Consider the following 27891-nt stretch of genomic DNA (forward strand, 5'->3'; position numbering starts at 1 on the left):
ACGGCTCAGCAGACAGTATCACACATCATAGGATTAGATACACAACTCAGCAGACAGTATCACACATCATGGGATTAGATACACAACTCAGCAGACAGTATCACACATCATGGGATTAGATACACAACTCAGCACACAGTATCATACAGGACAGGATTAGATGCACGGCTCAGCAGACAGTATCACACAGGATGGGATTAGATGCACTGCACGGCTCAGCAGACTATCACACAGGACAGGATTAGATACACAGCTCAGCAGACAGTATCACGCAGGATAGGATTAGATACACAGCTCAGCAGACAGTATCACACAGGATAGCATTAAATACACAGCTCATCAGATGGTATCACACAGGATAGGATTAGATACACAGCTCATCAGATGGTATCACACAGGATAGGATTAAATACACAGCTCAGCAGACAGTATCACACAGGATAAGATTAGATACATGGCTTAGCAGACAGTATCACACAGGATAGGATTAGATACAAGGCTCAGCAGACAGTATCACACAGGATAAGATTAGATACATGGCTTAGCAGACAGTATCACACAGGATAGGATTAGATACAAGGCTCAGCAGACAGTATCACACAGGATAGGATTAGATACACGGCTTAGCAGACAGTATCACACAGGATAGGATTAGATACAAAGCTCAGCAGACGGTATCACACAGGATAGGATTAGATACACAGCTCAGAAGACGGTATCACACAGGATAGGATTAGATACACAGCTCAGCAGACAGTATCACACATCATAGGATTAGATACACAACTCAGCAGACAGTATCACACATCATGGGATTAGATACACAACTCAGCACACAGTATCATACAGGACAGGATTAGATGCACGGCTCAGCAGACAGTATCACACAGGATGGGATTAGATGCACTGCACGGCTCAGCAGACAGTATCACACAGGACAGGATTAGATACACAGCTCAGCAGACAGTATCACGCAGGATAGGATTTGATACACAGCTCAGCAGACAGTATCACACAGGATAGGATTAAATACACAGCTCATCAGATGGTATCACACAGGATAGGATTAGATACACAGCTCAGCAGACAGTATCACACAGGATAGGATTAGATACACAGCTCAGCAGACGGTATCACACAGGATAGGATTAGATACACAGCTCAGCAGACGGTATCACACAGGATAGGATTAGATACACAGCTCAGAAGACGGTATCACACAGGATAGGATTAGATACACAGCTCAGCAGACGGTATCACACAGGATAGGATTAGATACACAGCTCAGCAGACGGTATCACACAGGATAGGATTAGATACACAGCTCAGCAGACAGTATCACACATGATGAGATTAGATACACGGCTCAGCAGTAGAGTCCTGGCATACAGTACAGTAGGGTAACTGGGGGTTTCTGCGGCTGCTCCTTCCCATCGGCTCCTTATACTTGGTAGCACTTCATATTTTCGTGTTTGGGGTGTAATTTATCAGATTTTTGGCTCGGTTACAAGCTCGGCGTTCGGCTGAATTATTGTTACCGTTTGATGAATAAACATGTTGTTCCCCGCTGTATCCGAGCTGACGAGTGGAACTCATTATACAGCGGAGAGCAGAAATAGAGCAGAGAGGAGGCGGCGGTGGAAGGGCGATGTCACACCAATCAGAGGGGCTGCACGGGGATCTATGCCTGGGACCCCGCAGGTCCAACTTGCTAGCCACTCCTATACGGACCATAGACAGAACTGAGCGGAGATGACAAATCCACATCCCTGGTGGCAGCTATTACCACTCTAGGCCACCAGGGATGTTTCTATTAAACTCTTCAGTGCCCGGGATCATTGGGTTATTATAATCTATGCTTTTTCTACCCAAGACCACCAGGGACCTAAAAGTGAACACTTTCTAGTCCATAGACCACAGAAGGATGTTGTCAGTAACCCTTCACTCCCCTTGATCACCAGGATAATTACATACCCATTCTTTTCTGTAGACCACTAGGGATGTTACAGGTGCCTCCCAAGGGTATTAGGTTAGGCTACAAGGTAGGATAAAATGAACTCATCCATGACTCTAGGCCACCAAAGCATTTCCAGTTACCCATTCCTAGACCACTAAGGGATGTTACTAATAATCCTTTCACAAGACCACAGGGACCATTAACACCAACCTCTTTATTACCTTAGACCGCCAAGGAGAATAAAATGAACCCCTTCACAACCATAGACCACCAGAGAAATTACATTTACCCATTTTCTTCACTAGACCATTAGAGGATGTTATCATTAACCCATGACTCTAGACCACAAGGGCCGCTATATCACTTTAGACCCCCAGTGAGAATAATCTGAACCCCCTTTTTGAAACTTTAAATATCAAGGGGCTTTAGAATTAACCCATTCTATTCTGTGGAAAACCAGGGAATTATAATATATTTCCTTACTATACTAAAATTTACTCCTTCTTTGCCCTAGGCCATCAGGGACTTTACAACTAAACAATTATCTTCCCTAGCCCATTAGGGAATGTTCCCATTAACCCATTTCACAACCCTAGATGACAAGGTTCATTTCCACCCACCTCCTAGGCTATATGCCCATGATCCGGAAGTAGCAGCGCTTTGTATGCAGCGTATTTTAGCTGTGTCCAATACGCTGCTGTCTATTGAACGCAGGTAGATCCGCATGTGATCACTGAACCGTGCGGATTTACCGCATTCAATACATTTCTATTGATGGAATTTCTTTTGCGGAGACTAGCATCTTCTCGAGAGAAATTGACATGTTGCGGTCTTGAAAGACGCGCCACATGTCAGTCTCCACGGGTGAGCCGCAGGTGTCTGTGCACACATCGTGGACATGGGATTTCTAGAAATACCTTCCACTATGCTGTAAGATCTGGCCGCTGTGGGATGAACGCTTCAAACCTGCAGGAATTCTTTATCGTGGGCTCGTACCCTCTGTCCACTAAGGAAGATTAATTAGCCTGTTTACTCCCCTAGACCACCAGGGAAAAATAGGATTAAACTTTAAAAATACCAAAGGCCAAACTATATCATTAACCAATAAACCACTCCAGATCTCCAGAAATACAATCACCATTCCGTATGAAAAATATTAGGTGTTGTCCTTCAGATCACCATAGACCACCAGGAATAATCGTTAACCTAGGACAATCAGTACAACCCTCCCACAGTGATCTATCCAGGCAGAATAAATTATTCTCCCACAAATTTCCTTTTTAGTATGACAAAGTAAAAACAAAAAACAAAACGCAAATTCTCAGGTGCCATTTTAAGGAATTACACAGCACCCCACCACCCACCGCCTTCGGGATGACCCTAACACAAAACAAAACTTTGTAGAAACTTTTTTTCTTTCCATTCAGACGGTAAATTATTGCCGCTTGTCTTAACGGAAAATGGAGATAAAAAGAGAAATTAAAGCATAAAAAAAAAAGAAATTAAAAAAAGAAATCGCCTTTGTTCTTTTGGCAGAATTAAAGGCTGAAGTGTGCCGCACTTTTTCCCTCCCACAGATTTAATTTACTTGACTTAATTAGGCCTCCTTCAGTGCAAAAAAACATAATTTGATAATGAGGTTGTGAAAAGACGGAATATGCATCAAATCTATTGTAATTTCAGCGGCCCGAGCGCCGAGCAGGGAGCAGCCTATTGTCAGAGGCGCGGAGCGAGCGCCGCACACAGAGCGAGCCCTGCCCCCGCCACACAGTCCACAGGCCGTCTCCGTTTCTTAATTCTGTATATTCAAGAACTCTGCTTGCTGTCAGTAATAGAGAATATTGTCATTTTATTTATTTCCAGAGGCTGAAAACCCTGTACAGGCCTAATACTTTTTACAGCAGAGGTTTTGTTACAGTGATCTACAAACATCTACTGCCTGATTGTTACAATAAATCCGTCCCCAGGGTTGATGGTTTACATTGGGTGTAAGAAGTGTTCCATCAGGCACAGGGGTTCTCAGTATGTAATCTATGGTGTTTCCATTCACTGATGGCAAGCAGAGATATTGGAAATGGTCGGGTAACTGATACACAAAGACCCAGAGACATCCACGCTGGCATTTTATACACCGTTCAAACCATTGTCCGGGACTGGTGTAAAAAAGGCAAAAGTCCCAAAATCTTTGAGCAAGTAAAAAAAAAATTTGTAATATTTGAAACCATTTTACATCAGAATTCTGGGGAAAAAAAATCTTGTTTAATGAATGAATCGGCCCGAAGGTTTTTTTTAATTTTTATAAAGTTTATCAACTTTTCCCCAAAAATTAGGAACTTATTCAACTTCTTCCCTGCCACCAAACTGGTTTATAGGATATGGACAGAAGAGATGATTAGTAGTTGAGAGCTTACATTGCAATTCCCTACAAGAAGCAGAGTTGCAATGGCTCCAGATATGGCGATTATTATGCATAGAGTTTCTGAGCCTTTGTATGTGAATGTGTCAGCAGTTTGTGCTCCAGAGCGGCCATTCATTCTGTAATCGGGAAAGAAAGTTGCAGACATGCAGCAAATCCTTCTGACAACTGAGGGAAGTGCTGACAACTTTATATTGCTGCGGATATAATCACAGTAGTGTAGGCAGAGGATGCATTTATAGGAGTGGTAGGCAGCGGTATAGGAAGCCCAGATCTTGGCAGTGTAACCTTATTTTTCATCCCTTTAATAGGAAACTTACCACGTGACTTCATCCCGATGTATCGGTTCTCCACGATATCGATTCTCCCCACACCGTGCTTACCCCTGTAGAGATGAAACACATCCATGGATCACAAACATTTCATCTATTAACATGGCAATATGAAAAATACCGAGGGGTGTATGAAGTAGGGGTCCTCTCTAAGGTCGCGGTCATAAGATTCTAACCTCTACAGCAGGTTTATCCTCCAGTAGGGGGCGCTCACTGTATAAAAAAGAGATATGGAGTAGGGGGACCTCCTTGAGGCTACATTCAGACTGGGCGCAGAGGCTTTATCCCCCTGTAGGGGGCGTTCACTATATAATGGATATATGGAGTAGGGGTCCTCGCTGAGGCAGCAGTCAGACTAGGTGCAGCGGCTTTATCCCCCTATAGGGGGCGCTCACTATATAATGGATATATGGAGTAGGGGTCCTCCCTGAGGCCACAGTCAGACTAGGTGCAGAGGCTTTATCACCCTGTAGGGGGCGTTCACCATATAATGGATATATGGAGTAGGGGTCCTCCCTGAGGCCGCAGTCAGACTAGGCGCAGAGGCTTTATCCCCCTATAGGGGGCGCTCACTATATAATGGATATATGGAGTAGGGGTCCTCCCTGAGGCCACAGTCAGACTAGGTGCAGAGGCATTATCACCCTGTAGGGGGCGTTCACCATATAATGGATATATGGAGTAGGGGTCCTCCCTGAGGCCGCAGTCAGACTAGGCGCAGAGGCTTTTTCCCCCTGTAGGGGCGCTCACTATATAATGGATATATGGAGTAGGGGTCCTCCCTGAGGCAGCAGTCAGACTAGGTGCAGCGGCTTTATCCCCCTGTAGGGGGCGCTCACTATATAATGGATATATGGAGTAGGGGTCCTCGCTGAGGCTGCAGTCAGACTAGGTGCAGCGGCTTTATCCCCCTGTAGGGGGCGCTCACTATATAATGGATATATGGAGTAGGGGTCCTCCCTGAGGCTGCAGTCAGGCTAGGCGCAGCAGCTTTATCCCCCTCTAGGGGCGCTCACTATATAATGGATATATGGAATACGGGTCCTTGCTGAGGCAGCAGTCAGACTAGGTGCAGCGGCTTTATCCCCCTGTAGGGGGAGCTCACTATATAATGGATATATGGAGTAGGGGTCCTCCCTGAGGCTGCAGTCAGACTACGTGCAGCGGCTTTATCCCCCTGTAGGGGGCGCTCACTATATAATGGATATATGGAGTAGGGGTCCTCCCTGAGGCCGCAGTCAGACTAGGCGCAGAGGCTTTATCCCCCTGTAGGGGGCGTTCACCATATAATGGATATATGGAGTAGGGGTCCTCCCTGAGGCCGCAGTCAGACTAGGCGCAGTGGCTTTATCCCCCTGTAGGGGGCGCTCACTATATAATGGATATATGGAGTAGGGGTCCTCCCTGAGGCCGCAGTCAGACTAGGCGCAGAGGCTTTATCCCCCTGTAGGGGGCGCTCACTATATAATGGATATATGGAGTAGGGGTCCTCCCTGAGGCCGCAGTCAGACTAGGCGCAGTGGCTTTATCCCCCTGTAGGGGGCGTTCACCATATAATGGATATATGGAGTAGGGGTCCTCCCTGAGGCCGCAGTCAGACTAGGCGCAGTGGCTTTATCCCCCTGTAGGGGGCGTTCACCATATAATGGATATATGGAGTAGGGGTCCTCCCTGAGGCCGCAGTCAGACTAGGCGCAGTGGCTTTATCCCCCTGTAGGGGGCGTTCACCATATAATGGATATATGGAGTAGGGGTCCTCCCTGAGGCCGCAGTCAGACTAGGCGCAGAGGCTTTATCCCCCTGTAGGGGGCGTTCACCATATAATGGATATATGGAGTAGGGGTCCTCCCTGAGGCCGCAGTCAGACTAGGCGCAGTGGCTTTATCCCCCTGTAGGGGGCGTTCACCATATAATGGATATATGGAGTAGGGGTCCTCCCTGAGGCCGCAGTCAGACTAGGCGCAGTGGCTTTATCCCCCTGTAGGGGGCGTTCACTATATAATGGATATATGGAGTAGGGGTCCTCCCTGAGGCCGCAGTCAGACTAGGCGCAGTGGCTTTATCCCCCTGTAGGGGGCACTCACCAGCCACAGCTGAAGACAAGGCTCTTGATTCACAATAGGCCGTTCATTACAAGGTTGATCTGCTATTGTGACGGCTCTTCATTTCCTCCGCAGTATAAAAGTGCATTATAACCTCCTCTCTGCTGCACTATAAGGCTGGTACAGTTATTGTTTCTGGAAAGAACCATGGAAGCCGTGCTGTAATGTAAAGTGGCATTGAAGGTTCACAGGTTAATAGGTGGCTGCAGGGTCATAGAGACCTTGGGTTAATTGCACTTATTGCCTGATGTCATTTTCCAGGGGTGGGGGTCTGGTCACAGCCCTAATGGTGGTCTTGTACATTCATGTCTGTGTTCAGTACCACGAGGCATGAAGAAACCATTGTACATGTCACAAGTCAAGAAAAGTCACCTGAGGTGGGGGGCAAGGTGGTGCTGGTTTATCATAGGACCAGAAGACCCCTTAGTTGGCCATGACTCAATAATGGTACGAGGGTCCAGAGGTTTACAACATATCTGATGGAAACTTGCAACTTGTTGATAGGGCACACTGCTATCCAAATGATTGATTATAGGTAGGCTCCTGGGTGGGCCCAAGATAACTCAAGGATTTTAGGAGTCAGAGGTGCTGGGAGATGCAGGGCTAGGGGGCATGACGGTCCCAGCGTCTTAAAGTAAAAATGTACCCGTATGCTCCACCAACTGTTGGGGTGTATGTGGGGAGGAGGAGTGGGGCCGAGGCTCACACCATAAGGAAGGTATATGGCATTAACCTGTGGGGACATCATGGAGGCTGCTGCTGTGATCATGGGTAACACAGAACAATGATGGAGAGAAGCCGCGGACAGGTCCACGTCCCTGGACCCTATCCCAATTGAATGCCTCAGTGGAGACTTTTAGAGTCTAGATTGCAGGTGCATTGCCTAATTAGGGGTTTGCAGGTAACGGCATTCCCTAACCTGAGTCCCGATGCTCCCCAAACAGGATCCCTTCTTAAAGTGACAGTGCATAGTTTTACATCTCACACTTTACCAGTTCTTCATTTCTGACTTACGCAACTTCGTTGAGATAGGTGAAAAGCTCCAGCGTGGAGTGATGCCGGCTCCCATCACGGATGTTTGCGACTTGCACAGGGACACCTGTAATTTAGGAAAAAAAACAATATAAATTGGGTATATACATATATATATATATATTAGAGAATGGGCTAAACGCTTCGCAACGAGACGGCGGCTCCTCCACACAGCAGCGCTTAATGGATGAGACAGATATGAACTCTAAATAACTCCTTAAGAACCAGAAGGTGGTGGGGAAGAGAAGGGAAGAGGGGGGAGAGTTTACAGATTTAGGGTAAAATAGAAACTGCAATAAAATGAGCCCCTCTAAGCCCCCAGGGCCCAGGGCCTGTCTCTACTGTCACCCGGTCTTTCATTTCATACACTGTGAAATTGCCACCAGCCCCATTCTTAATTGCATTTCACGGTCCCCCATTGTCTTACGGCCCGGCACCTTCTGTCTCACCACTCAGAGATTTGAGCCTGACAAATGGGGACAGAGGAGGGGGAAGCTGGTGGCCAGTTGCTCGGTGGGTTTCCGACCCACCCATCCATCCAATCCCCCCATAATGTCTGTTTCAATGAGCGCCAACCAAGTTCTAGACCTGTCAACACTCAAAGAGGGAATAATGGAGGGGGTCCGCCAGTAAGAAGTTAAAGCCATCGAGACCCCATGAATTAATTATTACACCTTCCACAAGAAAGGCAGAGGGAAGGGTGTGGTGTACGGGGAGGGCGATGAGGGGGGATTTTCGGGTGGAAGGGCTACGGGTGGGAGGGAGAGGACAGACTATGAAAAGAAAGGCCGCATTATTCTTTTGCAAAGTGAAATGAGCAATAAATGTATCAGCAATCTGACAAGGGCTTGTTTTGCCACAAAGCGGAGCCGGGACTAGTTTTGTGCTTAATCTTTTCTCCATCTGTTGCCCCCATTAGTATTGATTGCACCATTCAATGCCAATCACCTCTTAACAAGAGCACTCTCGCTCTCTTATGCTATTAAATGTAATTCTTTGCAATAATGAACTTTAAGCCGCCTTCATCAGTCTGCAGATCCTATTTAGATTTAAAGGGGTTTTTTTTCTGGATGGGGGAATGTTTTTTTTTTTTTTTGGGGGGGGACCCGTATTTTGCTAGTCACTTTTGCCCGTCCTGGACTTGATCCGCAGCTTATAGTTTTCAAATAGTCAATAATTAGATTAAAACTTCAAATAAATAAAGCGCGGGAGATGAATAGATAAATCTGACGGACTGCGGCTGAATGGAGACGCCATTGTCCCGGCTGGAATGACGATGGGACTTTAATTTCTCGGGGATAATTCCGTGACAATAGCATAAGGTGCTATAATGCCACGTGTAAATGAGTCCGTGGATGTGACGGCGCAGGCTCCGAGCAGCTGCCAGTCTGGTATTAGAAGAGGTGGCAGCAGTGTACCGAGACAGCACCGACAATCAATCCGCACACAATCCTGCATTTATACATTATGGGGCTTTCCAGTAATGGATTTGGGAATGGTGGGGGGGTGGAGATGGATGTTCAGATTCAGATATGATGGATGCATATCATTTCACATAGTGAGGGTCAATATTGTCAATATTATCGAAAGCGTGAGGTGGCGGATGGGGAAAATAAAAGTTAAAAAAAAAAACAATATATAAAAATATTTAATAAATGTTATATCAGTATATAATAATTACATTTGTTGTAATAGACAATTAATAGGAGTAAAATTATATTATAGTGCATGAAGTTATTACTGGTGTTCTGTGTATTAGTAATCATTATAGACGTGATTATATTACACCATATTGCGCTATAGACTCGGCATTATCATATTATATATATATTATATTAATGATCAGGTGTATGCGGGACCCTTGGGCATCAGAATCCCAGAGGCCCCTCTTCATTTCAGATGTTCCCTCCTCATCTTCCAAGATCTATCACTTTTTGTATTTTCCGGTCGGTGGCGCTGAATGGGTGCCTGTTTCTTGTGGTACGAGCTGTATTTTTTACCATTTTAGGGTCTGTATGACTTTATGATCTCTGTTTATTCCATTTTCTTGGGGAAGCAGCGTGATAAAACAAACAATTCTACAGCTTCCACGTTCACTGAAATATTCTGCCATTTTATTCGGTCAGACAGGAACACGTACGACGTTACCAAATGTGGTCACTGATTATTTTTCAGATTTCGTTTAGGTATCGCTTTAACATTTTATATTGTCATGTGAACCTGTGACCACATGATCGTTTGTACATGGCAGACACGGGCGCATTCAGGAGGCCCCCCCATTGTGCTCCGTGGGGCAGACGGGCGTTAAAGGAAGCCCTCCTTCATGTACAACCACCTAAATGCTGCTGTCACGATTGACCACGGCATCCAAGAGGTTACAGTGCCGTGATCGGAGCTGGCTCTGATCCCAGCATTAGACCCGGCTCCACACACGAGAGGCGTTTGGGGCCCCGCAGGCACTAGGGCCACAATGCATCTGCTTATTTAGCAACATTACAATATTTAATTCTTACGCCCGGACTCCATCAGAAACGACAAGAATGAAGGGAATGCCACCCCTGGGCAGAGTTCAGGTAAACCAAGCCCTTTCCAGTTTTTCCAGGATGGTTTACAAAAATTTGGGACTGTTGGAAACTCACAGACACCCACCTTTCTTAAACTCAATCTCCAGGATGTCGGGGGTGCTTGGGGAGGCACTGGGGTCCTTCGTTTTCACAAACAGCCCGTCCGGTGCATTGTTCTGTTCGAAAATAAAAACACTTGATGACTTTGGGAATTTCTGGGATATCCAAATTGGACACAGATAATCATAACAACCAATCCGCAGCCTCACTGCAAGACCATTAGTTGGCCTGTTTCTCCATTTAATGTCTATTGGCCTTTGTAACCAATCACATTGCTTCTCTCATTCTTCCAGAATAGGTTTAAAAATGAAAGAATAAATCTGATAGGTCTTTATGCCTAACACAGATTATCCTGTAATGGAAGAGGCTTTCAGTCAAATGCTGCCCCTGACAACCCATCAGATCACTTCTTTCATTCCTAAGCCAGTTCTGAAAGAGTGAAAGAAGGAACTGATTGGTTGCTATGGGCGACACTACTATTAGTAATAGGGCACTTACTGAGGTGGCCCTCCTAACAACCAATCAGATCCCTTCTAAAATTTCTACAAATTTCTAAAAATTCTGATTGGTTGATTTGGGCTATTTTTTTTTGTTATGGATGGGTCCTATGGGGTAGGTACATCCCTCAACAACCAATGAGATTATTTTTTTTAATTTTCAAACTTGTGCAAAAACAATGAAAGCTACAATCTGATTGGCCGCACTAGCCACTATGTTTAGTTATTATAGTAGGCCATCAGCTCATGCTGGGAGTTGTAGTGTCACACCTGCTGGGGTGCCACAGGTTACTTATAAGCACACCTCCATTGTAATGTCCCTCTAATAACTGTAATAAGTGACATAATGGTAAAAGCGCAGGCCGAGCAGGGGAGGGGGCGAGCGCCCATAACGGATGTATGAGCCGCGTCTATCACAGCAGTTTATTCTGCAGAAATCCAGAAAGAAATCAGAGCGGGTGACCCCAGCAGGTGCTCCGCAGGAACGCACTCGTACCGTGTCCCCGAGGTTAATACATCCGGGGGAGCGGAGAGGAACAAAGCAGAAACTCATCTAAAAACAGATCAGCCTAATGCCAGCCTTGGCAGCGGCACAATGAGAAGGCGCCTTCTCTCCGCGCTCATCATTCACGCCCTTTCTGGGTTACTGGCTGAAATCTGCGGTGGCCGTTTGATTGCTCGCGGTCCCTGACTTGTGGGCGTGGTGATGGCAGTCAATCACTCCAGCACCCTGTGTTCCACGCTTGGAAAAACCACAGACACCTTTAAAAAAAAAAAAAAAAAAAAGTGCCAGAGAAGCATTGGCCGGAACTGGGACTACCAGGGGCCCGAACGGGGGGACGGCATCCCAGAATCTCTAGACAGGATGTCATTTTCTATATTACTGGGCCTTCCAATAATCCGGAATAAATGCACAGGCTTCCTGTTGTCCAGTAGCCCCTCCGACAGTCCAGATCCATAGTCACTTTGACTCAGCCCAAGTGAGTGGCACCTGGCACTAGTTGGGGGGGTCAGATGATGTGACGGACCCTGGCTAAGTCAGGGCGTCGGGCTTAGCAAGAGGGTCGGACTAAGTGAGGGATTTGGACTATGTTATGGATTTAAGCTAAGTAAATAGGGATAAGAAAAAAGGGGCCAGACTTAATTAGGGGATCATACTATGTGAGTAAATAGGGCTAAATGTGGGGTTCAGTTGAGGGTTGTGGCTACTTAGGTAATGGGGTTGGGCTAATTAACAGGGTCAGGTTAAAGTCAGGAAGTTATGGGATTCTCACCCGTTTACTAAACCCCAGAAATGGAAGTCACACCGAGCCAACTTCTTGACCCAGATCCCATTAAATAAAACAACTTTGTCGCCTTCCTGACAGCCACATTTTTGTAGCTGATCTCGAGGCATCAGTTAATCAGGCTAGTGGCCGCCATCACAAGCCTTCCCATCTATCTGGCCCGGCAGGGTGGCTATAACAGATGTCACGGAGAAATTAGGTAAACGAAAAAAAAATATATAAAAACTATTCAGAAAAATAAAGATACAAAAATGTAGAAAATGTGATAAAATGTGCCGTGGAAGAGAGCGGCATTGTACAGGAGAGGGCGAGAGAAGAGGAGAAAGAGGTTAGGAGGAAATGGGGCGTGAAGTAAAGGCTGGTGTAGGGTGCGCGGCCGTCAATGCTTTATTCACCCGCTGATCTTGTTGTGTCCGAGGCTGAATGAACTCTTTCAAAGCGACAGATGAAGTTAAAGCAAGTAAATTTCTATCTTTCTAACATTAGGACGCCTCATTGCCCTTCAATCGCGTCTCATGAAGGCAGAAAATGGCCCAACCATCTGTTTTTGTCCTTTTTTTTTTTTATAAATCCCTGCAGTTGGGAAGACGATGTACGAGAAAAAGATGATAAGGAGGGAAAGAAAAATAAATGGATATTACACAGTCACAATTGTCCCCACCCTTCCATTGTAAATTTGGTTTATTAGTACAATTTAAATATTTCTGCTGTTTGTAATAAACCAATGAAATAAGAACAATGAAAATTTCTGAACAACTAATATACCAAGTGATTTCTCCAAACTCACCACAAAATGGCACTTTACCTGACCCAAGCAGTCTCACCATTATTCCCTCCCTTCATGACCAATGTCTTTAGTAGTTAGTAGAACCCCTCTGGCTGTTATAACCTGCTGCAGAAGGGTAAGGCTGTGTGCACACGTTGCAGATTGGTGTGCGGATTTTTCCGCACTGTTTTTGCAAAATCCGCAGATAAGCCGCACCGCGGATTACCCTCGGATTTACCGCATTTTTTGTGCGGATTCCACCTGTGGTTTTACACCTGCGGATTCCTATTGAGGAGCAGGTGTAAACCGCTGCAGAATGTGCACAAAGAATTGACATGCTGCAGAAAATACACCGCTGTGTTTCCGCGCATTTTTTTCCGCAGCATGTGCACTGCAGATTTTGTTTTCCATACGTTTACATGGTACTGTACAACGCATGGAAAACAGCTGCAGATCTGCAGCGTCAAATCCGCTGCGGATTCGCAGCAAAATCCGCAACGTGTGCACATAGCTTTACCTCTCCAGACACCTGCTTCTGGCAGCACTCTAATCGGTAATGACAACCAGGTCACCAATATTCTTGGGTTTGCTGCCACGGCCTTCTACACTTTCCACCAAAGATTTTCCATGGGGTTTAGGCCAGGTGACTGTGACAACGGCTCTAGAATCTCCTAGGACTTCTTCTGACAACAAGCCTCGGTGGACTGTGAGGAGCTGGGATCATTGTCCTGTTTGAAAGTCCAATGGCACCAGAGCTTCAGCTCCTCACAGAAGATGTGAGTTGTTCACTTAGGATTTCCTAATACTTGTTTGCACACATTATGTCCTCCACCACACACTGCAGGTTTCCAGCTCCAGAACATCACCAAACCACCTGACCACACTTCACTGTAGGCTTCCTGAGCCCACCCTGCCATTATCCACTGTCAGCATCACCAAGCCCTTGTTTTGCTTCACTTTAATCATCACTGAGCCTTGGCTGTGCTTCACTGTATTTATCATTGATCCCCCGCCATGCTTAGGACTGTAGATATCACTAAGCTCCTGCCATGCTAACCTGTAGGCATCATCGAGCTCCCGACATGCTTCACTGTATGCATCACGGAGCCCCCGCCATGCTTCACTGTAGACAACACCGAGCCAACGCCATGCTTCACTGTAGACATCAACGAGCCCCTGCCATGCCTTACTGTAGAAATCAATGAGCCTCTACCATGGTTTACTGTAGACATCACGGAGCCCCCACCATGCTTACGGCTGTAGGCATCACCGAGTCCCCGTCGTGTTTCACTATAGTCGCCACTGAGCCCTTGCCATGCTTTACTGTAGACATCACTGAGGCATTGCCATGCTTCATTGTAGGGCTGTAGGTAGGGTGTTTTTCCAGCGGATGCTTCATTCTTTTGTCTCCAGGCTCTGGTGATCTGTAGAAAAGTTCCAGTTTTATTTCATCGCTCCATAGAACAGAATCACAGAACTTCTGAGGTTATTTCTATGGTTTTGCACATTGGAGGCAACTTTTATTGTACTTGTGAGATAGTAGACGGGACATCTTGGAGTTTGGATACAGAGATCGTCAGATTTTAGTACGCGCTGTAGAAACTGAGCTCTAAGCGCTGGTTGCAATTGGATCTTGCTACAGGTCTTGCAGTCACTCGCAGTGATAGCCTCCTCTTCCTGCTAAGTCCAGATAGTGCTTCTATGGAACCACTGATTCCTGCTATATCTGTAGGAACAGTCTCTGCTGCGGCAGCTCGTATCCTTCTTCTTTGTGCAATGATCTCTTCTCTGCTCTTTTTGGACCACTCTCTTGACAACCCAATATTAGTGAACTGGAAGCCATTGCCCATGAGGAATGAGACAGGATTCCTCAGAAATGCCGACTATGCAGCACTTCAGCAGCAGGTTATAACAGCCAAAGGGTCAGTAAGTGCTTAAGAGGTTGGTCAAGAAGAAGTGACTAATCGTGAGACTGCGGGAGTTAGTAAAAGTGGAATCTTAATGCAAATTTTGAGAAATCACTTGTTCTATTACTTGCTCAGACATGTGCCACACAGGGGCCGCTCAGGTGACAGAGATCAAACACTGAAGTGTTATCACAATACTGGAGCAAAGTGGATCCTGCCCTCAGGCTGTGGCCCATGGGAGCAGCGGTGCCATCCCCTGCCGGCGCTCATCCTGATTACTGCTGACAGCTCATTTGTTTTCACTACTGTCAGACATGGCAGTCGCTGCAGGAAAAATGTCAGCTCCATCTGGGGAAGCCGCCATCAGTGCCGCACACTGAAGGAACACATGGTAGATTGTAAGCTCCCTGGGACAGAGGACGTAACCACCTCGCATGGTATTATAGGCTATAGGAGTTGGAGTCACACAGCGGAGATCTAGGAGGCCGAAGACTGTCAGATCACAAATCGGCCTGTTACCGATAGCAACCAGTGCATAATTACATTGTCACTCACCTTGGGGTTCTCCAGGATCCCCCCCTCATAGCTGAAAGAGAGAAGATAACATGTATTATCTGCAATCACCCCAAATATCATTATCTTGCACGCAGCGTGTCATCCTGTACCCCGAGTGTGAGAGTCATTCTCCTGCACCCCGAGTGTCAGCGTCATTCTCCTGCACCCCGAGTGTCAGCGTCATTCTCCTGCACCCCGAGTGTCAGCGTCATTCTCCTGCACCCCGAGTGTCAGCGTCATTGTCCCGCACCCCGAGTGTCAGCGTCATTGTCCCGCACCCCGAGTGTCAGCGTCATTGTCCCGCACCCCGAGTGTCAGCGTCATTGTCCCGCACCCCGAGTGTCAGCGTCATTGTCCCGCACCCCGAGTGTCAGCGTCATTGTCCCGCACCCCGAGTGTCAGCGTCATTGTCCCGCACCCCGAGTGTCAGCGTCATTGTCCCGCACCCCGAGTGTCAGCGTCATTGTCCCGCACCCCGAGTGTCAGCGTCATTGTCCCGCACCCCGAGTGTCAGCGTCATTGTCCCGCACTCCGAGTGTCAGCGTCATTGTCCCGCACTCCGAGTGTCAGCGTCATTGTCCCGCACTCCGAGTGTCAGCGTCATTGTCCCGCACTCCGAGTGTCAGCGTCATTGTCCCGCACTCCGAGTGTCAGCGTCATTGTCCCGCACTCCGAGTGTCAGCGTCATTGTCCCGCACTCCGAGTGTCAGCGTCATTGTCCCGCACTCCGAGTGTCAGCGTCATTGTCCCGCACTCCGAGTGTCAGCGTCATTGTCCCGCACTCCGAGTGTCAGCGTCATTATCCTGTACCCCGGGTGTCAGCATCATTATCCTGCACCCGGAGTGTCTGTGTCATTATCCTGCACCCCAAGTGTCAGCGTCATTATCCCGTACCCCGAGGGTCAGCATCATTATCCCGCACCCCAAGTGTCAGCATCATTATCCTGTACCCCAAGTGTCAGCATCATTATCCCACACCCAGAGTGTCAGCATCATTATCCCGCACCCCGAGTGTCAGCGTCATTATCCTGTACCCCGAGTGTCGGCATCATTATCCCGTACCCCAAGTGTCAGCATCATTATCCCACACCACAAGTGTCAGCATCATTATCCCGTACCCAGAGTGTCAGCATCATTATCCCGCAAGCCGAGTGTCAGTGTCATTATCCCGCACCCTGAGTGTTAGCGTCATTATCCCATACCCCAAAGTCAGCATCATTATCCTGTACCCCGGGTGTCAGCATCATTATCCTGTACCCCGGGTGTCAGCATCATTATCCTGCACCCGGAGTGTCGGCGTCATTATCCTGCACCGCAAGTGTCAGCGTCATTATCCCGAACCCCGAGTGTCAGAGTTATTATCCCGCACCCCGAGTGTCAGCGTCATTATCCCGTACCCCGGGTGTCAGCATCATTATCCTGTACCCCGGGTGTCAGCATCATTATCCTGCACCCGGAGTGTCGGCGTCATTATCCTGCACCGCAAGTGTCAGCGTCATTATCCCGAACCCCGAGTGTCAGAGTTATTATCCCGCACCCCGAGTGTCAGCGTCATTATCCCGTACCCCGGGTGTCAGCATCATTATCCCGTACCCCGGGTGTCAGCATCATTATCCCGTACCCCGGGTGTCAGCGTCATTATCCTGCACCCGGAGTGTCAGCGTCATTATCCCGTACCCCGAGTGTCAGAGTCATTATCCCGCACCCAGAGTGTCAGCGTCATTATCCCATACCCCGGGTGTCAGCATCATTATCCTGCACCCGGAGTGTCAGCGTCATTATCTCGTATCCCGGGTGTCAGCATCATTATCCTGCACCCGGTGTGTCAGCGTCATTATCCCGTACCCCGAGTGTCAGAGTCATTATCCCGCACCCAGAGTGTCAGCGTCATTATCCCATACCCCGGGTGTCAGCATCATTATCCTGCACCCGGAGTGTCAGCGTCATTATCTCGTACCCCAGGTGTCAGCATCATTATCCCCTACCTCATATGTCAGCGCCATTATTCCGTACCCCTAGTGCTGGCGTCATTATCCCGTACTGAAAGTGTCAGCGTCATTATCCTGTACCCCAAATGTCAGCATCATTATCCCGCACCCCGACTGTCATGTTGGTGTCACTTACCTTATATGCATGATATTCTCATCCATACTCCAGGGGCTCTTTGGGGTCACCGGCACGGGGATGCCATGTTTCTGTAGGATATATATTCATTATTATTTTGAGGCAGATATTTTATGAAAATTCAATAAATCCTAAATAACGAGCTTCATCGTCTACATGTAGGCCTTGTGTACGTCCTGCCGGCAGCCATGTTTGTACACTGATGTAGAGGGTTGCTATGACAATCTCTGACATCAGACTATCAGCACAGCAGCCTCAGGCTGCGGCCTACAACCTAAGATATCAGATACCTGGCATCGCCTGTGTGATCATCTCAGCTTCCACCATGGTCCATTATATTACTCTATAAGGGGCTTTGTGTGGCCATCTTCCCATATACATGAGCACAAATGTCGCTTATTGTGCATCCTGGGGTCTATTGAGGCTCGGGGGGGGGGGGAGGTCCCCAATGACAACATTTCAGGAACCAAATCTATAAAATGAATTGTGTCTTCCCCAGTCAATCTGTCATTGTGGTGGCAGCCATTGTTCTTTGGTTTATAAGTAATCTGGGTGATTTATGGGGGCTGGGACGGCTGGATAATGGGCTCAATGGGGGCTATTGGGTATAGGATGAGTATGGCGGTGTGAGGCGTGTCACCTGGGCCATGTATACAGTCAGAGGTACCAATGATGGTGATGGGGCCCTTGTAGGGAAGGATAGATCACTTCTTCATGGGCCCTACAGCACTGAAAGGGCCCCGGCCTGAAGAGCCGCATGATGGGTACGTGGTGGATTTGGAGAATTCTTGCTTGCCACTGATCAGAATGTATGAATTCACCCTCTGTTTGGACATTTTTACATTTCCACAAATGTGCAGTAAATGGAAGCACAAAGCCGACATAGTGCGCCTCCAGCACCGAAGGGCCGCACGTCATGTACAAGCGAGCAAGCAGACAGATGGATTCTATGCATTATAAACACCGGTCGAATTTAATGACAAGCGAAAAACACTCACACTTCACGGAATCGCCAGAAAATGTATTCCTCCCTTCCCACAGAAAATCCGTAAAAATCTCCATTTTCCCCGTCTGGGCCGGAGCATCAGAATAACTCAGGGCCGCTTTTGTCTCAGTGGGGACCCTAATATGTTAACAAACCCATCACGGGAAAAAGAGGATCCCGACTGGGGCCTCGGAGGACCCCCATAGGTGGTCGACAGGCTTCTCCAAATGCATCCCCTCCTCCATTGGGCGAGGCAATGAGGGGTAAGCAATGCACCCATGATGAACACAACAAAGAAACCAAAGCTTCCGGCTAATGGAGCGACGCCACCCACACATAGAATAAAAGCCGGTAGGTGATGTTCAGCAGCGCGGCCCCCAGAGCAGCGCTCATACTAACGAGCTGACACTATATAAAGGGCTGAAATAATGAAGATGTCACCATCGGGAAGACACTTCATTGTCCTATTCACTTCATTATAACGCATCGATGATCGCCCCTCACAGCAGCAAGATGCTGTGCATGTGTCCCTGGCTCACTGAGTAAAACAACCCACACTACCAGCAAAGTTAGCAAGACAAAGTACATGAGCTCTCCCCCCGGCTCAGTGAGTACAGATACCAACACAAGTAGAAAGTTGGTATGCATGCATCTCTGTCTCAGTGTGCCAAATACCTTAAAAGCGAACAAAAGTAATAAGGCGCACTGCTTGTGTCATCTGGCTCAGTGGGTAAATGTACACTCGTAAAAGAAGTAAGACCTAGCCACTACACCCTGGAAAACTGCATATCTTATCCCTTATGAAGCATTATCCTTTATTTTAATATCTGGAATCTATTGATCGAGTGGCAACATCTTAACCACTGAGTCACACTAACCACTCCGTATACATGAAAATTACATTCATTATGGTGTCCTGTAACATAACACCTTCCTATGAGAAGCCCTAGGATACCCTGTAGTATAATGTGTCCTTATGTCTGGTGCTTGAATGCACCCTTGGCTCAGATACATTGTGGTACTTTGTAATGTAATATATTCCTAGGCCCAGGTAACAGATACATTATGAAACTCTGCAATATAACGCATCGCTATGCCAAAGGCTCAGATACCTTGTGATACCCTGTAATATAAAGTATCCCTATGCCAAAGGCTTAGATATCTTATGGTACCGTATAATAAAACGTATCACTATGCGCAGGGCTCAGATACCTTGTGATACCTTGCAATATAACGTATCTGTATACCTATGGATCAGATACATTGTGATACCCTGTAATATCCCAATGCCCAGGGATCACTCGGATACCTTGTGGTCTCATATAATATAACATATCCCTATTCCCAGGGATCAGATATCTTGTGGTACCATATAATATACCGTATCCCCATGCCTATGGCTCAGAAGCATTGTGGTACCTTGTAATGTAATGGATCCCTATCCTCGGGACACAGATACCTTGTGGTACCATATAACATAACGTACCTATGCCCTGGGCTGTGACATTTCCCGCCGGGACCATTTCGATGGCGGCTGCCTTTATTTCCTTTTCCTCATTGTTCCTCTGTGGTTTTTATAACCGGCTGAGAACAAAACTCCAATTTGTATCTTTTCTTGCTGTGGTGAATGTATTGTCCCTGCGGTGAATGGCCTGGAAGCCCCTAGGAATGCAGTGAAAGGCCACCGGGCCAGTGTGATCCCGAACAGTTAATCAGAAGCCGGGCTTGGAGTTAACTTAGGGGCTTTTACTCATCCGAGGCCCCGGGGTGCTGACAGAACACTTAAGTTTATCTGTTTCCAGAATGACAACAATTATGAGGGGGGTGAGACCCTGTAAAGATAAGGAGGGTCTACCGATAGCGATCTGCAAGCCCACTACTCATATCCCTGTGATAAGAGGCAGCCTGGGGGTACTTACTTTACCTCACATGGAAAACTCCAATAGAGCACTCGTAATGCACGACTCATCCAGGACCAAATCAATCTGTGTGTGTGTGTGGGGTGGGGGGGGGGGGGGTGCTGGACAGGACATTGTGGGGGGGGAAGATCTCTAATCTTTATAGGATTGAAATGACCATATAGTGCACATAAACCATTAGTATTCAGTATCCAAATAATACCGACATACCGTGCAGAGTGCCTTATATAGTGTCCCGAAGTACCGCATTGCAATATGTTATTATGTAACTTATGCTGCCATACCAGGCCAATATTATCCCGTTATATTGTACCCCAATAGCACTACCCAATTTATATCACTTTACAGTGCCATACTACCACCATATGGTGGCCAAATAATGCCTCTGTAAAAAGAAACATAATATCTCATTGTGGTGGTAGTATTCGTGGCTACATGGCGGTATAATTAGGGCATTATATAAAAGGTATTAGTTATATGGTGAGGAACTGGATAAAGGTTTAATTTGGAAATCTCATGGCAGTGTTCTGTGGGTATTGCACCATGATATTGTGTGACACTGTATAGAGACATTATTTTACCAAAGTACTATACTCACCTAATATTGTAGGAAAGGAGATTGCGGGTGTTGTGCAATCCATAAGGAGTCGGAATCGAGAGAAGATACAGTCAGTGCAGTTTAATCTCGACGCGTTTCGAAGTATTACAATGTCTTCTTCAGGAGAACCACAGAGATCTTAATGGTCTTCCTGAAGAAGAAGTTGTAATAGAGCAGAATGTGTCGATATTAAACCGCACTGTCTGTATCTTGTCTTGATTCCGCGCCCATTATTAATTGCACAACAACAGTGCCGAACGCCCGCGATCTCATTTCCTACAATACTACGCTGAATTTATCACCCAGAGGTGGTGCAGCAGCTGAGACCTTATTTACTACCTTACCAGAGTTGGGTCTCACAACCCTACCAGGTGAGCGGCACAACCATTCGATCACCACATTATTTGGGATATCACCATATTGTGCACTTTTTACTTCCTAGTAGTTTTCAAACTCAGCTAATACTGGCATACAGTGCCCACATTATACCGTACTCCAATAATATTACCAAATAATACCACTATACAATGCCCACATTATACCGTTATACTGATTCACTAAATTACTAGACTGATCTACTTCTGGGACAGGTGGATAGCTCAGGAAAGCATGGTGGCCGGCTTACACGACACCCAGCTTTCCTAGGAACAGACAGAGATAAGAAATGACTGACATTCTTTTACTTGAATGTCACAGCTGGGCCGGCAGTGTGGACCCCAGATGGGACAGGGCAGCGGATTGTAGCATTGCTGTAACACAGGGAGAATTGGAAAAGCGTTGCGCTCCAGCGGCTCCACCGCTCTGGACTCATTAGTTTTCAAGAGCTTGTTAGTCAATTAATGACGCCCTTTGTTTATTCTGAATGGGTAATAATCAGCGGTCTCGGGCTGTGCCAGGGGGCAAATCTGTCACATCCTGACACCAGCTCATCACAATCCCACACACAGACAAAAAACCTGCAACCACCACTCACTGATCATCTGTATGAGAGCTAATGACCCCCTAGATGTGACACAGTAGCAGCCCGGCCAGGAGCAGGGGTGAGAGGAGTCAATGACAACTGCAATCCTCACTAATGATGATTGATCACTGGATTCATTACAGTCACTGACTGATCCACATTACACATATACAGCACAGAGACCAGTCAGGTGAAACCGACACAACCTGTGCATAGGACAACTGCCACAACCACTATCATCATCCTAAACATGACATATTACTAAGAATAAATGACTAGTATAATACTGCCCCTATGTACAAGAATATAACTACTATAATACTGCCCCTATGTACAAGAATATAACTACTATAATACTGCCCCTATGTACAAGAATATAGCTACTATAATACTGCCCCTATGTACAAGAATATAACTACTATAATACTGCCCCTATGTACAAGAATATAACTACTATAGTACTGCCCCTATGTACAAGAATATAGCTACTATAATACTGCCCCCTATGTACAAGAATATAGCTACTATAATACTGCCCCTATGTACAAGAATATAACTACTATAATACTGCCCCTATGTACAAGAATATAACTACTATAGTACTGCCCCTATGTACAAGAATATAGCTACTATAATACTGCCCCCTATGTACAAGAATATAACTACTATAATACTGCCCCTATGTACAAGAATATAACTACTATAATACTGCCCCTAAGTACAAGAATATAACTACTATAATACTGCCCCTATGTACAAGAATATAACTACTATAATACTGCCCCCTATGTACAAGAATATCACTGCTATAATACTGCCCCTATGTACAAGAATATAACTGCTATAATACTGTTCCTATGTACAAGAATATAACTACTATAATACTGCCCCGTATGTACAAGAATACAACTACCATAATACTGCCCCCTATGTACAAGAATATAACAAGGATACTGCCCCTATGTACAAGAATATAACTACTATAATACTGCCCCTATGTACAAGAATATAACTACTATAATACTGCCCCCTATGTACAAGAATATAACTACTATAATACTTCTCCCTATGTACAAGAATATAACTACTATAATACTGCCCCCAAGTACAAGAATATAACTACTATAATACTGCCCCTAAGTATAAGAATATAACTACTATAATACTGCCCCCTATGTACAAGAATATAACTGCTATAATACTGCCCCTATATACAAGAATATAACTGCTATAATACTGCCCCTAAGTACAAGAATATAACTACTATAATACTGCCCCTTATGTACAAGAATATAACTACTATAACACTGCCCCTATGTACAAGAATATACCGTAACTACTATAATACTGCCCCATTATATGTATATAGTAGATCATTTCTGTACCTTGGCATAGTCCATTAAATCAGTACGTCCTCTGAAACGGTTGTAAAATTCTGGCATCCTCCATGGAGCAATGATCTACAAGGAAAGGGGAAAAAAAAGTCAAAAAAGAATATGTAAGGATTTTCTCTCTCCTATATATCGTATTGGATGATGATCATTTACCTTCACCTCTGGATACAGAGAATAACAGGTCAGTTCAAAGCGGATCTGGTCATTCCCCTGCAAGAAAATGAGCTGAAATGAGAACACAGGGTGCCCTGTACTGATAGAGCTGAGTGTTATCTGTGTTGTTGCATAGACTGGAGTTATCACGGTGTTATCTAAGGTGTTACATAGGACTGCAGGTGACATCTACTACATTATCTGTTCTCAGAGAGTTATCACTGTTATCTGTAGTGTTACATAGGACTGCAGGTGACATCTACTACATTATCTATTACCCCCCTTGAGATTAGAGAATTGTCTGGTGAGTGGTCTGTGTCTCCCTCTAGTGGTCATATCATGATATAACCTGAGACACTGCACAAAGGCTGTTGATGAAAGAATCCCATCTATATGCAGGATGGATCTGACAATATGGAGGTTATCTGCACCCCATCGGTAGCGATTGGATATTTTATAAGATTCCGTGTCTAAGGTCCCACAGTCAGAGCACAGGTTATCCTAATTTGCCAGGATGACAGAGAGAATCAATATTCCTTTAATAAGAAGTTATTGAAGAATTGCTATTCACGCATTTCTTTCTGTATTTTTCTCAGCTGTGTAATGAGTAGGGATGGGCGGACTGGTGGATGTTCGGGTTTATCCATGCTTTATACAAAGTTTGGTTCAGGTACCACAATGGTACCCAAATTTGATCCTGAACCCGGGCCACATTCAAGTGAATAGGGGCCCAAACATCCGGCGGTTCCCACGCTGTGACAGCGTAGGAAACACCAGCGCTGACCGGCGGTAACCTTAATGAAGTCACTGCCGCTGGGTATTGCGGTTCCCAGAGGACAGTGTGTGAGCCAGCGCCTGTGACCAGCGGCGAAGATGTTACCACTGGTCAGGCGTCGGCTGATGACTACTGTCATCAGCATCGCCTGCTCTTGCTGATAGCAGCGAAAGCAGGTGACACTGATGATCATATTCACCAGCCGGCGCCTGTGCATAGTGGTAGCTTTACTGCTATTCACAGGCGCTGGAGACAAAGAAGATGGAAGTGGAATGGGGAATACTTCTAGGGATCATTTTATTAATAAATGGGTATATGAAGTGTGGGGGGAGTCTTTATTCAAATACATTTTTTTTCTGTGTGTGTGGTGTGTTTATTTTTATTACTGGGTTAGTAATGTGGATGTCTGACTGACGCCTCCGTTATTAACCTCGAAAACAATTACCCCGATTGCCACTGCACCGGGGCAAACGGGAAGAGCTGAGGCTAAGTGCCACAATTGGCTGATATTTATAGTTTGTGAATGGCCCAATAACTATGGGCATTCACAGCCTATTAACATAAGCCAACAGATGTCAGCTTTCCCTTAGATGATTATTAAAAATATGGGGGCCCTCGCTGTTTGTTTCATTCATTACTAATAAATAAATGAAAAAAAAACGCCAAGGGAAAGCAGACAGTTGTGAGCTGGTGTTATTATTCTGGGAAGCGGCCAATATCCATGGATCTTCCCAGCCTATTAATAAGAGCTCACAACTGTCAGCTTAGCCTTTACTGGTTATTAAAAAGGGGGCCTCACTCGAAAACAAATGACGTGGGGCCCCACCTATTTTTAATAATCAGCAAAGGATAAGCAGACAGCTGCGGGCTGCTATTAGGGTACGTGTCCACGTTCAGGATGGCCGGCGGTATCGTCGGAGCGGCAAACCCGCTCGGCGCTAAGCCCCGCCCCCTTCTGGGACGCGATGATGCTGGATGTGTTCATTGTACACATCCGGGATCATCGCACTCCTCGCATAGGGCCCTGTGTTATGTCTTGCGGCGGCGCAGCATCACCACAAGGAATACGGACATGCTGCGATCTGAAAAGATGCGCAGCATGTCCGGAGTCGCAGGGCCAACGGATGCGTGTTTCCACGCATAGTGGACACGGGATTTCATAAAATCCCCTCCACTATGCTGGAACATCTGGACGCTGCGTGTTTGACGCTGCGGCCCCACGCAGCGTCAAACACGCAACGTTTCCTGAACGTGGACACGTACCCTTAATAGGTTGGAAAGGGGTCATGAATATTGGCCCCTACCCGACTAGTAGCACCAGCCCTCAGACGCCCCAGAAATGGCGCAACCATTAGATGCACCAATTTTGGCGCTTAGCCTCGTCTCTTCCCACTTGCCCTGGTGCATTGGCAAGCGTGGTAATGGTTTTGGGGTTGTTGTCAGCTGTGTAACATCAAGCCTGGGGTTAAGTAATGGAGAGGCGTATATAAGACATCCCCATTACTGACCTCATAGTCAAAAGCAATAAACACACACAGAAAAGTCCTTTAATTGTTAAAAGCACTCCCCGAAAATTACCCTCTTTTACTCAATTATTACCTTTAAAATATAAAATAATCCAAAGGGGTCCACCATAAATCATCCCATGAAATTTCTCACACTGCGAGTGGTGTCATCAGTAAGGTTTCCGCAGTTCATCAGCTGAGAACTACAATAACCTTACTGACGTCACCGCTCGTCACAGCAGTCAGATTCACATGCTACTGTCAGTGTCTCCAGGCAGCACTTCTGAGCAGTCACATTACTGAGGTCACCGCGGTCACCGCTCAGCACAGCAGTCAGATTCACACGCTACTGTCAGGGTCTCCAGGCAGCATTTCTGGGCAGTCACATTACTGAGGTTACCGCTCAGCACAGCAGTCAGATTCACACGCTACTGTCAGGGTCTCCAGGCAGCATTTCCGAGCAGTCACATTACTGAGGTCACCGCTCAGCACAGCAGTCAGATTCACACGCTACTGTCAGGGTCTCCAGGCAGCATTTCCGAGCAGTCACATTACTGAGGTCACCGCTCAGCACAGCAGTCAGATTCACACGCTACTTTCAGGGTCTCCAGGCAGCATTTCTGAGCAGTCACATTACTGAGGTCACCGCTCAGCACAGCAGTCAGATTCACACGCTACCGTCAGTGTCTCCAGGCAGCATTTCTGAGCAGTCACATTACTGAGGTCACCGCTCAGCACAGCAGTCAGATTCACACGCTACTGTCAGGGTCTCCAGGCAGCATTTCTGAGCAGTCACATTACTGAGGTCACCGCTCAGCACTGCAGTCAGATTCACACGCTGCTGTCAGTGTCTCCAGGCAGCATTTCTGAGCAGTCACATTACTGAGGTCACCGCGGTCACCGCTCAGCACAGCAGTCAGATTCACACGCTACTGTCAGGGTCTCCAGGCAGCATTTCTGAGCAGTCACATTACTGAGGTCACCGCTCAGCACAGCAGTCAGATTCACACGCTACTGTCAGGGTCTCCAGGCAGCATTTCTGAGCAGTCACATTACTGAGGTCACCGCTCAGCACAGCAGTCAGATTCACACGCTACTGTCAGGGTCTCCAGGCAGCATTTCTGAGCAGTCACATTACTGAGGTCACCGCTCAGCACAGCAGTCAGATTCACACGCTACCGTCAGGGTCTCCAGGCAGCATTTCTGAGCAGTCACATTACTGAGGTCACCGCTCAGCACAGCAGTCAGATTCACACGCTACCGTCAGTGTCTCCAGGCAGCATTTCTGAGCAGTCACATTACTGAGGTCACCGCTCAGCACAGCAGTCAGATTCACACGCTACCGTCAGGGTCTCCAGGCAGCATTTCTGAGCAGTCACATTACTGAGGTCACCGCTCAGCACAGCAGTCAGATTCACACGCTACTGTCAGGGTCTCCAGGCAGCATTTCTGAGCAGTCACATTACTGAGGTCACCGCTCAGCACTGCATTCGGATGTAGCAGAGTCGGGAATCATCGTGGAACCTGGGATGGATTTATGACGGACCCCATTGGATTATTTTATTTTTTAAAGGTAATAAATGGGTAAAAGAGCGTCAGGGAGAACTTTCTACAATTAAAGGACTTTTTTGTGTATGTGTGTGTTTATTGCTTTTGACTGCGGGGTTAGTAATGAAAGTGTCTTATATTAACCTGTGCATTACTAACCCCTCGGCTTGATGTCGGTGGACATCAATCACAAAACCATTATCCCGCTTAGCAACGCATTAGGGCAAGTGGGAAGAGCCAGGCAATGCAACAGAATTGTCACATGTAATGGATGCGCCTTTTCTGGGTAGCTGTGGGCCGCTGTTGTTCTGCTGGGGAGGGTCAAATATCCATGGACCTTCCAATCCTGAGAATACCAGCCCCCATCTGTCTGCTTTACCTTGGCTCGTTATCAAAAATAGGGGGGACCCCACTTTTTTTTTTTTTTTTAATGGCTTGGAGATCACTCTATTTTT

General features: G+C 46.6%; 1 protein-coding gene across 2 annotated transcripts in view; it reads right to left on the reverse strand.

Moving 5' to 3' along the window:
* ASS1 (argininosuccinate synthase 1) overlaps positions 1–27891 on the reverse strand; it is a 62308-nt gene that overhangs the window by 12804 nt on the left and 21613 nt on the right. For both annotated transcript variants that reach the window (XM_077284738.1, XM_077284737.1), the window contains exons 6-12: positions 23609–23665; positions 23447–23521; positions 17599–17669; positions 15475–15505; positions 10489–10579; positions 7822–7906; positions 4694–4758 (exon numbers count right to left, since the gene is read on the reverse strand). In XM_077284738.1, the coding sequence (XP_077140853.1) occupies positions 4694–4758; positions 7822–7906; positions 10489–10579; positions 15475–15505; positions 17599–17669; positions 23447–23521; positions 23609–23665 (475 nt within the window). The remainder of the gene's footprint in view (positions 1–4693; positions 4759–7821; positions 7907–10488; positions 10580–15474; positions 15506–17598; positions 17670–23446; positions 23522–23608; positions 23666–27891) is intronic.

Source organism: Ranitomeya variabilis, chromosome 2, assembly GCF_051348905.1.
Source record: "Ranitomeya variabilis isolate aRanVar5 chromosome 2, aRanVar5.hap1, whole genome shotgun sequence".
Lineage (NCBI taxonomy): Eukaryota > Metazoa > Chordata > Amphibia > Anura > Dendrobatidae > Ranitomeya > Ranitomeya variabilis.